The sequence below is a fragment of the Artibeus jamaicensis genome, unplaced genomic scaffold (genome assembly GCF_021234435.1).
Source record: "Artibeus jamaicensis isolate MK-2021 breed Jamaican fruit bat unplaced genomic scaffold, CSHL_Jam_final scaffold_584, whole genome shotgun sequence".
In the NCBI taxonomy this organism is placed as follows: domain Eukaryota; kingdom Metazoa; phylum Chordata; class Mammalia; order Chiroptera; family Phyllostomidae; genus Artibeus; species Artibeus jamaicensis.
Window position 1 is genome coordinate 8,369,965 of NW_026522048.1, and position 12,611 is coordinate 8,382,575.

The window sequence follows — 12,611 nt, forward strand, 5'->3', positions numbered from 1 at the left end:
TACCTGTATTGCCATGCTATTTTTTGGAGGAAAATTTTTCATTTACTACTATCCTGCTCAAAACTGCTTTGAAATAATAGTCATTTAAATAGGCTTAAGTTCCAGGAAGCAGAAATATATCGTATAGGTTTTTATATATTTTTCAAATCATACACATATATATGTTTTTAATGTGTAACAGATATCATATAATAGCTATGTATATCTTATATATCACACAATTTTCAATTGATTAACTATGTGGCCCCAAAAGATGTCATTTAATATTAATATCTTGCTCATAATCTTTAAAGGGGTTTTAAGATGTTTCACAGAAACAAAAACATCTATTTAAACTATAAGAGGAAAAGGCATTAATACCATATCTATTTCTTAATTAAGTAGACAAAAGTATAGGCAAGCTGAACAACACAAATACACTAAGATTATTTAAAAAACAGAGACAACCACTGAACAAATATATAACAAAAAGTGAAATATAAATAAAACTACTAATAGCTAATATTTACTTCATGTTTACTATGTGTCAGGGTCTCTTTAAATCCTTTACTGCATTTAGTCATTTACTCCTTACAACAACCTTGTGTGGTAAGTATCATCCCCATTGTAAAGATGGCGACACACATGGAGAGGTTAAGTAAACAAGCCAAAGGTTCAATCAAGGAAGTTTGGCCTCAGAATCTGGGATATTAACTACTATTCAATATTACCTCCAGCACAGTACTTCAGTAGGATTCATACTCCATATTGTTAAACTGCAGATGAAGAATGGTCCCTGTGTATTACAGGCAAAGAGAGTTAGGGAGATTCCATGACATCCTACAAGACCATATGCATATATATTCTTACAGAAAAGCTATACAGGCCCTCTTGCTATACTCAAGGACAAGGAATTTAGTGCTTTAATGCAACTATGTGATGCTAAGTAATACTAATAATTAAAAAAATATGAGAGGTGGATATGTGGTGGGAGGCTATTTTTTTCTTTCTTAATCATTTACTGCCAAACTTATTGCTTAAACTTATCAGCAGTGAGGGCCAATCAGGAGTATGTGTCTTCTTGCCAAATCATCTGCAGTTCATGAGAAATCATTCACAGCTTATAAAGGAAGTGAGGTGAACAAATGTTATAACCAACTTGCTAAGTAATGATGGCCAGCAGAGGGCAGCACAGAGGAGGGAGTGCTTTAATCACTTAGAAGGAGGAACTGTAGTTCATGTCAGTTTCCAACAGTATTGTGAACAGCAATATTAAGAAATTAACTGAATAAATATTAACATACTAAAATTAGGCAAACATAAAATTAAAGCTTGTTTTTATATTTATTTTTTAATAATTGTTTTAAAACTATGCTCCTTAAAAACTTCAAAAATGTAAAACTTACAATTTCCTATAAAACATGAAAGTATAGTTGTATAAGAAATAAGTCCTTTTCAAAAATATGTTGAATTTACTTGCTTCTTTAAGAAAAATAGAGTGCTACTGCTAAGAAAGTCTGAAAAAACAAATGGGCTTTATTAACATCATGGGTATGGGAGAAGAGGGAAGTACCAGTGATCCCATTTTGGTCTAAATATATATATTTTACAGAAAGCAGAATGCCAATTTATATATTACCAAAGCAACATGTTATTAAATACAATGAATCAGACTTTTAGACCATTAGGAGGCAAAAGATTACTTTTGCAAAACACGGCACCAATCTCTAAAGTCTGGGTGTCTTCATATCAATCTTCTTAAAAATAATATCCACAGACAGTTTATGATGCAAAATCCAATCTGCTCTTTTGCAGGTGCAAGAAAGGAAGGGTCTACCAGTTTTAAGAATAAATACTGCAATTCTATTAACTAAGAAACAATGAAAAAAAGCAGGCCAAAACTTACAATATGGAAAGCAAAAGGGCAGAATAGGATGATTCACAAATGGATTATGGGCATCCTATTTTTCATTTGTGGTAAGTGCCAATCCCATTTCTCTTACAGAACATTACAGACCTAAAGTCAGACTTCGATCATTGTACAGGGTGTGGCAGAAGTAACGCCACTGAGTGTGGTTGGTCGGGTACGTGAATGTCTGAGATGGACAGCATTTTAATATTTCACCTTAATGTCACATGGTGTTCTTGAGTGTGCTATAGTTGTTCAGAATTACATGCTTATGATTTTGCAATAAAATATTTTTTACATAATTAAAAAGGGGTGTTATTAGTGCCGGACCCTGTATATTACACAGATTCGTGTCGTCTTAGTCTTTGCTGAAGTGTGTGAAGATAAATACAAGTCATGCCATCCACTAATCTGCTAATAATTAACTGAGTTAATATAATTGTTTTCTGTCAGAAAATGACAAAGGTCAGAAACCCGGATGTCTTCTATTTATTTCTCCTCATGTATTTTCATCTCCTTTTTACTGAGTGTTATTTTCTTACATGAAAATGCTCAAGACTCTCTGTCTGAAAAAAGCCCAAAATACACCAAAACAACACCCCCCAATCTCATGCCATAAAACTATCTACTATACAAAAGGGACCCCTCAAAGCCCCAAAACTTATTTATAAAAATTTGTGTACATATTCTTACATGTTCAAACTTTAGTGACCTTCAAAGTACTCTCCTTGTTGCAACACATCTATTGATTAATTAATTGATTTTAAGGAAGTCAATTTCCTGATCCTCTACGTCTTATACGCACACTCCTAAAACTCATCTGTGGGGGTGGGTGCCTGCGGTCTAGGTTCTGTGTGATACATGCCCCTTCACAAACAGCTCTTCTCCTGCTCGAGCTTGACAAAGGCACACCTCTCACCCATCTTACTATCTTGCATTGCTGAGAGGTGGGACTCAGAAGACCCGCCAAAGCATCGCAGACAAAATACTTCCTTTACTAAAGGCATTATAAAGGCCATCTCTATCCATCTCAATAGGAGATGCATGCCATTCAAGTTTAACCCCTCATATTTGAGAATTTAAAAGACAAACTTATAATCTATGTTGTCTACATGTGTAAGTATTTACTTAATAATAATTCAACTTAGGATAATTTTAAAAACCAGTAAGTATAAAAAATTTTGTTGTCAACTAGACATGATATGAAAAAGTAAAAGGGGAGCAAAGACTAGTCACCAAAGGGAAGGGAGGTTGCACCACGTTCCTACTGTGGATTTAAAGAATGACCAGAATAGGCCTAATAGAAAATGTTACATTTTATAAAATATTCATATTTCAGAAGTATCTTTCATAGTATTTTATAGTTGACTGTCAACAATATATGTAATATTAAAAAAAATATTCCCAAGAACTTAATTTTGTTATTGTCATTTCATTTGAGGTTGACAAATCATCACATAAACCACAAATTAGGTCTTAGTAGAAGTTAAAAGAATTACTTTCAAGATATTTCTGTATTTCTTACAGTATGCCCCATAAAACACTTAGTACTACAAATATTAATTGTGTGCAGAGTTTTGGGAAAAGAAAGGTACTATGAATAAATAAATGTTGGTTTGCTTCAATGAAGTTAAATTGATTTTTTAAATAATAATAGAATTTACTTGTTATATCCCAGGGATTATTTTAAATACCTTAAGATATTAATTTATTTTTCACAACATCCTGTGAGATAGATGCTATCATTAACCCCAACTTAAAAATGGGAAAGCTGAGGCAAAAAGATGGTAAGTACTGTCCCAAGATCATAGTGTTATTACCCAGTAAGGCCTGGGACTTAGCACCAGGCAACAGAGCTACTGTGTATGCTCTTAACTGTTACACTTTGCTGTTTCTCATCAAGGTATCTGGTGTCTTTAAAATATGAATGGGCACCAGGATTCTTAAAGAGGGTGATAATTACATGAAGCATTTACTTGATTAAGAAATTCTTTTCATACAGTATTTTTACATAATTACTGCTCTTCAGGATAACCATATGGAGCACACTGTTATAGATTAATCAAAATCTGATTGATCCTCTTTGAGAAGCATTTCTCAAGTCCTCTGAGCCACACTTTGGTCCTGTCACATGTAGTGAACAAAACAAACTGTCATTTCTGTTGGAGCATGATCAATGAAGCAAAAAAGTAAAACATGCAGTGTATCAGTAAAAAGAGTCAATGAGACGGTGACGGTGGAGGAGAGAGGGCAGATATGAAATGAGGAGTGATGGGGATGGTGGATATCATAGATAATACAAGTAAAAAGCAGAAGAAGGAAAGTACACCAGCCATGGACACATCTGGTGAGGCACATCACATGCAAAGACCCTGAGGTAGAAATGCTTCTGGAATTTTTAAGGACTAGTGAGAAAATCAGTACAGACATAAACATAGGGAAAAAATAGTAAAAATGAAACAAGGGGGATAATGAGGAGCCACACCATGTAAGGTTTTATAGATCATAATAAAAATATTAGCTTTACCTCCAAGTGCATGAGAAACCATGGGAATATTGTGAGTACACGCTAGCCTGCTGTTATTGGAAGTAGGCGTCTATCATTTTTCTCTAGATTTGCACATGTCATCCTACCTAGAATATGAAATACTGCTGTGTGGACACTATACCCTATGCACCCAAAACCTAATAGGCTGTCTGTCACAAAATAAACTATTAGGTTAAAAAAATAACATGCAAGTCTCAGCAAGTAATTAGAATACAGGGTTTGATGATGAGGAAAGAATAGAATCAAATATGCTTTTAAGATTTCTAAAGGTTGATAACAGTCATGCTGTTCCCAGAAATGGCAAAAGTTTTAAGGCAGCAGAAACAAGGGGAACAGAATTGAAAGCTGACTACAGTTCCATTCCCAGTCGGGCAACCACACATTGATATTTCTCTCCCTCTCTCCTTCCCTTCCCCTTTAAAGATAAATAAATAAAATCTTAAAAGAATTGAGAGCTGACTTTGGTTCTTTGGATATGGCTGAATCTGGTGTTATTTGTGAGGTACCTGAAGAGCAGCTGTTGAGATGAAAATGAGAAATGTAGATTTGAACTTCTCAGAAGATGTGGAGCCAAATACAAGATTCAAGTTGTTTGTTGTGAGGGTAATTGCCAAGGAAAGAGGAAATATAAAGGGGTAAGAGATGAGAGGTGAGTATAAAACATTAGAGAATGCCTAGGTGCACTTAGAGGATAATTAATAAGAAAAACCCTTAAAGAAAACAGATTAGGTGTTCAGCATAAAAAAAAAAAAAAAAAACCTTAGAGGAATGCAGCTTAATGGAAGATAATGAGGAAGAGAGTTTGTAGAAAAAAAAACAATTATTAGCAGGGCCAAGTGTGGATGAAAGGTCAATGAAGTTCTGGAATGAAAGCAGTCTTATAACAAATACGATCCATCTACTGAGTAGTAAAGGAAGGCAGGAATGTGGAAGGTTGGAGAGTTTGAATATTTTTAATAGTTTTTAAAAATTATTTATATATTTATAAATGTTTTAAATGTTCCAGTACCGTCATCTCCTCTTCCTCCCCACCATTACCCCCACCCCACCCATCCCCAGCTCCCACCCTTGATCCTACCCACCTTTGGCTGTGTCCTTTATACATGTTCCTTGATGATTCTTCCCCCTTTTCCCTCCATCATCCCCTCCCACCTCTCCTCTGGTCACTGTCAGTTTATTCTTTATTTCAATGTCTCTGGTTCTATTTTGCTTGCTTGCTTGTTTTGTTGATTAGGTTCTACATACAGGTGAGATCATATGGTATTCGTCTTTCACCACCTGGCTTATTTCACTTAGCATAAAGCTCTTCAGTTCCATTCATACTGTTGTGAAGGGTAGTAGCTCCTTCTTTCTCTCTGCTGCATAGTATTTCACTGTGTAAATGTACCACAGCTTTCTGATCCACTCATTTATTGATGGGAACTTAGGTTGCTTCCAACACTTGGCTATTGTAAATTGTGCTGCTATGAACATTGGGGTACATAGGTTCTTTTGAATTGGTGTTTCAGAATTCTTAGGGTACAATCCAAATAGTGAAATTCCTGGGTCAAACTTCATTTCCACTTTTAGATTTTTGAGGAAATTCCATACTGTTTTCCACAGTGGCTGCACCCAATAGTGCACTAGGGTTCCCTTTTCTTTTCAACCTCGCCAGCACTTGTGGGTTATTGATTTGTTTATGATGGCTATTATGACTGGTGTAAGGTGATATATCTCATTGTGGTTTTAATTTATATCTCTCTGGTGGCTAGTGATGTTGAGCATCTTTTCACATGCCTCTGGGCCCTCTGTATGTCCTCCTTGGAGAAGTGTCTGTTCAGGTCCTTTGCCCATTTTTTAATTAGATTGTTTATCTTCCTGGAGTAGAGTTATGTGAGTTCTTTACATATTTTGGAGATCAAACCATCATCTGAGGTAAAATTTGCAAATATATTTTCCCATATAGTTGATTCCCTTTTTATTTTGCTGATGTTTTCTTTAGCCATGCAGAAGCTTTCTATTTTGATGAAGTCATATTTGTTTATTCTTTCTTTTATGTCCCTTGCTTTAGGGGACATATCAGTGAAAATACTGCTGTGTGAATATCTGAGATTTTCCTGCCTATGTTCTCCTCTAGGACTTTTATGGTGTAATAGCTTATATTTAAGTCTTTTATCCACCTTGAATTTATTTTTGTGTATGGTGTAAGGTGATGGAGTTTCTTTTTTTTGCATGTAGCTGTCCAGCTCTCCCAACACCATTTGTTGAAGAGGCTATTTTTACTCCATGTCATACTTCTGCCCCCTTTATCAAATATGAATTGACCACAGAGGCTTGGGTTGATTTCTGGGCTCTCTGTTCTGTTCCATTGGTTTCTGTGTCTGTTCTTATGCCAGGACCAGGCTGTTTTCCCACTGCCGTTTATCCCTCCTATACCCTCTTGCACCTCCACCCACACTCTCCCCCAGAGATTTAAATTTTTAAGCGAGAATAAAAGTTTAGAAAAGAATACAGATGATTTTAAGTAGTCATTAATAAACAAATTTATGAACAGATTTGAGGTCTTAAAAGAAGGCAGGTTATCAATATTTGAGTGGACATAATTTGCAAATTTTTGTGACTTTTTTCAACAAGGTTTGCATCTTGACGTGAGCTCAAGAGAAGGAACCGGTTTTCAGGAAAACTAAGAAATTAACTTACAAACATTTCAAAGATTGGTAAATATATGGATAAGAGAATGGAGATTGAGACACAGGTTTGGGAGTTATCTACATAGAATGACAGTAGAAACCAACAATATATGTAAAAGATATTTGTCATAAATCCTTTCAATAGAAAATTGATTTTCTTATATAGAGAATAACAGTTAATCTAAAGTAGCATCTATTATTTTGATTTGAAGAATAATCCTATTACAACCAGATGGTTATAAAAATCCTAAAATTGTAATTAGAAAGAAGACATTCATAAAAGTTGCCAGGATTGCAAATGTATTCTTGAGTACAACAGTTATTGAACTAATATTATGAAAAAACTCTCCTATCCCCTCTCTGTATAAGCAAGGGATTATTTGGAGAAAATAGAAATAACATCAACAAAAACATATGTAGAACTTCTATTCAACCATAAGAGATCCAAATGGCCAAACCGTTTATGATCAATATCTGCTCTAGTTAAGTTAAATGTGTATGCAGTACTCACTGTGAAACATTTTAACTATAACACCTCTTCAAATGACAATATTATAGTCACTGAATTACTTATATACAACCTTTCAATACTTCTAATATTCTAAATACATTTTACATATATTACTTTGCCATTACAACAACCATTCCTTTCATGGTAGAAAGGAATCACTAGAACTTCTACACTTTAATAATGATTATCCTAAGATAGAGTAACTGCATCACCTAAGATAGAGTAAAAGCCAGTTTGCAAACAATACAGCTCAGTTGTTCTTGTTAAAATAAAACCTCATACCCATGCTGGTATGGCTCAGTGAATTGAGTGCTGGCCTGCAAAGGGTCACCAGTTTGATTCCCAGTCAGGGCACATGCCTGGGTTACCAGCCAGGTCCCTAGTAGGAGGTGTGCAAGAGGCAACCACACACTGATGTTTCTCTCCCTCTCTTCTTCCTTCCCCTCCCCTTCTGTCTAAAAATAAATAAGTAAAGTCTTTTTAAAAATCCTCATACCATTTTGTGATGCCATAACAATCTTTAATAATATCCTGAAGGACGGCACGATAGAAGAGTGATTCAGTAGACAGCTGAAAAAAAAGTAGAAATATAAATATATATAAATACAAGAAACAAATAACAGAAATCAAATCAATACAAGATAGTTGGGACCATAAGTGAATGTTAGAAACCTGACTTCGTTGTAAAATCTAAGACACAATTTTATAATTTTTCCATTCCAAGTTAAAATGTTACAAGAGAAAAACAAGCTAACATTCCAAATGAAGTGCTTATCAGTGAAAAACGTAGACATAAACTTTCACAATCAGCCAAGTCAGCTCTGTATAGGGGAGTGGATGGGTAAAATATGTGCAAGAGAGAAGAGATTAGGTTGTCCTAATGGTGGTAAAATAGAGGTAATGTTATCTAGAATTCAAACCTAGAAAGAGAAAGTACTACTCTAAGCAAGGACACACCCAAAAATATGTCTGAGGCCTAACAGATCATAGCACTGGCTGAAAAGCTGTAGAGCTGAAAAGAAGAGTCTTGGGATGGACAGAGCATCAGAGATTGAAGTCTTGACAAGGCTTCATTTCTTGGGAAAAAAGAAGTGTGGGGTGTCTATGAAGGTGCCAAGATTTCCCCAAAGGAAAGAAGGACGAGATGAAGACGAGGGCCCCGATGATGCACGATAGTTTCACAGAGCACAAGGAAAAAACAGCAATATGTAGTTGCCCCTCGAACAATGCTGGGGTCAGGGGCAATGACCCAAAATCTGCATAGAAGTGTTAAGACCCCCCCAAACTTAAGTTATCCCTCAGTAATTTGAGGGTGATTGGTTCCAAGTCCACTCTGGATATCCAAATCTGTGGATGCTCAAGTCCTCTATATAAAATGGGCACAAATCAACCCATACACTTATTCCTCCACATACTCCCAGCTGTGGCTAGAAAACAGTATAGGTTCTTATTTTTTTAAATCCACACAGATGGGACCCTTACAATTCAAACCCATGCTGTTTAAAAATCTACTGAACACAGACAAAGAGTACTTTACTGCAGCAATGGAAGAGGTACTTTTAAACTAAGAAACTATGAAGTTCCTCAAACTCCACCTCCATCCCCAAAGACCTGTTAATACTGAGGGTACAGGAAATCAAACTCAACACAGTATCAGCAACAATGACCTCCTTCCGTGTAAAGTTATTATTGGAAAAAAAGAAAAAAAAAGAAGCAAGAATGGAAGGAAGACAACAATATTAAATACTTTTGAGAAACCAAATAAGGTAAAATCTAAAAACTGTCCAATGGCTGGTCAAATTTTAAAGATGAGAGTTTAGTGAAATGTATATATTCACTGAATTTTCCTTTTGTAATTCTTATTTTTCCTCAAAGCCCCAAATTGTTATTTTAATCTGTTTTCGACTAGAATGTTTGGGTTCAGATGGAGTTTAGTACAAAATAAATGTTGCCTGTGTGCTCAGGCCAAAAAAACCAAACCATACTTATTGTCCCTCTCCCCGATCTAACATCCAGCTCCTACACACAGGCCCCAGGTGCTGAGACTCAAAACGCTCCAAACTGGGAGTTGAGGGTCAGTCATTATTTCTTAGATCTCTGCTTGATGGTACTACCTTCTTAAGACCCTGAAGAATGTCCGTCTTGTAGGATCCTGACAAAGCACTTTGAAAGAACACAAGTATCTATTCCGGGTGGTGGGGATAATGGGGAGGGTGATTCTAGGAGGAAATGCTGTTAGTAATACCAAATGCCCATCTCAACTCCTAAAATAACTCCCTGAGAGCCAACATACCCACGTAGTTGAGTGCCCACACTAAAATTTACAAGCTTTAAAAGGCACACTTCTTATATAAAATCTTTTTCCAAATACAACTCCTTGACTTAAGACCAAAATCTCTGATTTTTCAACTTTCAAATCTTGAAACATTTCATATTCCAAACATTCACGTTCTAAAACATTTCATTCAAACTGTCCCACCTCTGGATATACTTCCACTTGACATTTATTTCACTCTGAGTAATCCATTTCTGCAGTACCCAAATCTCCACTTTACCCTGTGTCCCTCACCTCCCTCCAAACCCTTCCAATTCTCTCACAAAATAGCTGAAATCCTTTTGATATATTAACACCTACTCTTAAATTGTTCTTTTAAAAATCAAGGCATTTTGGGAAATATATTATTACATGAAGTGAAATATAAGTTTTATATGTGACCTACAAAGCTTTAAAATTTTTATTAGCTGTAAGAGATGGAAACTTTAATTTATTTGACTTTTATATAAAATAAAAATTTGACTTTTTCCTAAAATAGTTAAAAGCCCTCCTTTCCCATGCTTTTGAAAATTATATACAGTTATAACAAGGTAATTTAGAAATAAATGTATATTCATAAATGTAATAAATATTTTAAATATATATTCTTATAGTTATTAAAACCAATTGTAGAAAAACCACAAAAAACACAAGAAATGCATTTTAAGAAGAGAACATAAAGAAATGCAACACATAGGAAATTACAAACGGATGGAATAAATCATCGTTCCCGAGTTACCATGAGTAAATGTGAGCTTTATGGCTGCTCCCTAAGACGAAGGGAGGAGAGTCAGGAAGTGTCCTCAAATGTGCACTCCTGGAATAACTAGGACTATCTATCCTGGCAAATGCAGACGGTGGCAAGTGGGAAGGGAGTCCACATTTGAGTCTGGCTATTCCAGGAATAAACTGGATGTGGCTCACAGTTTACTTCTTTTCCTTTACAAATGAGAAATCAACTTAACACTTTAATGCATGTTAAAATAGGGGGGAAGCAGAAAGACTACATTATTAAAGTATATATACATACACACACATATATATGAGGATCTATATGAGGATATACACATACATATGAGGATGTGTACATATACATGAGGTATATACACACACACACATTAGATAAGCATTTTACAGGTCTTATGGAAAGGGCACTAAAGTGGAAGTCAGGACTCTGTAATTAACTAAGGGAGTTGGAATGCACTATTAAAATTCTGCTGTGTACCATGTTATGTAACTTTGGTATAATAACCAACTCCTGAGACTGACGGTAAACATGAGCAAGTACTTGGGAAACTGAAAACCACCACACAAAGGCACTGGGGCATTATTATGAAAGGCACTTTTTTCCTTCAGGTGCCTATTGAACCACTAAGCTGACATGCAGTATAGGAGTTAAAGGCTTCGGCTCCAGAATCAGATTCAAATCTCAGTGTTCGCTACGTAACAGTTTCCTGACGTATGTCACAGTAATAGTATCTGTCTCACAGCACTAAGTATGGAAGTATGCTTCAGCTGATGAAGAAAACTTTGAACAGTACTTCAGTAGCCTCTGTGTTAGATTTGTCTATGATTTTCATAATCATAATTATTAATTACCTATAAGAATAATGACAGTTGACATTTATTGAGCATTTACCATCTACTAGACATTGTTTTAAGCATTTTACCTTTTTTATTCATTTAATTCTCACAACTCTATGAGGAAAGTGTTATTGTTTTTTCTATATTGTTATCATACTTATTTTACAGTTAAGAAAACTAAGCCACAGAGAAATTATGGCACATGTCCAAGGTCACTAAACGAACTACTGATGAAGATAAAATGAAAACCAGCAGTTTGAGACTGATGCCCAACCCAAACAATATGCACTTTAAAAATCAGTTTATATTAATTTTTAGATAGAGATATTTAAAAACAAAGTTCTTAGTATCATGCCTGGTCCAGAGTAAGCACTTAGTAAATGGTACCTGTTACTATTGTTATTTTAAAAGTATTTTTTAAAATTCAAATGACATAAAGAAAGGTTTGTAAAACTTAAGTCAACAAATTCTTGTGAAAAGTTTAAAAACAACTCTTAAAATTAACTTTAAAAGTTCTTAGCATGTTTCATGAATTGTAAGGTGGATATTTTGGGGATACATTTAACTTATGTGTAAACCTATTTGGCTGTTGAAACTAATAACTAATCAAATCAATAAAGAAATAAGTTGAAAACAATTAAATATATGTTTTGGATTATAGTTAAAAATAAATTGAATACTATACGGTGGTTATCTTGGTTTAACCAAGCCCATTAAAAGGCTGAGAGTCAGTAACAGAATTCTTTAGAACTATTTACAGACGGTTTAATACAATATGAAATGAAACATTAGTACAAGAGTACAGTGTGGAAATTTTCCTAAAAGTTCAATTTATACTCTCTGAAAGTTTACTTATGTTTTAAAGTAAACTTACAGGAAAAGTATAAGTTTAAATTTGAAGAGGTGACAAGAAGAGGTGATAGTTATTAAAATCCATCAGGCTTTAAGTTCATCAGCAGGTCAAGTATGAGGAGTATTTGAGAGAAAATCATCATGTTCATTAGCTGAATCAGATATACACTTCACTTACCCCTTGGCCAACTGCTACCCGCTCCAGTGCCTTTAGCAGAAAAAAAAAAGACAAAGACTGCTGATAT

General features: G+C 35.0%; 1 protein-coding gene across 3 annotated transcripts in view; it reads right to left on the bottom strand.

Annotated features, from left to right (window-relative positions):
- The window catches only part of METTL25 (methyltransferase like 25), a 94,042-nt gene that overhangs the window by 19,946 nt on the left and 61,485 nt on the right, over positions 1–12,611 (bottom strand). For all 3 annotated transcript variants that reach the window (XM_053658787.1, XM_053658788.1, XM_037143434.2), the window contains 2 exons: positions 12,545–12,574; positions 8,113–8,186 (listed from right to left, as the gene is read on the bottom strand). In XM_053658787.1, coding sequence (XP_053514762.1) covers positions 8,113–8,186; positions 12,545–12,574 — 104 coding nt within the window. The remainder of the gene's footprint in view (positions 1–8,112; positions 8,187–12,544; positions 12,575–12,611) is intronic.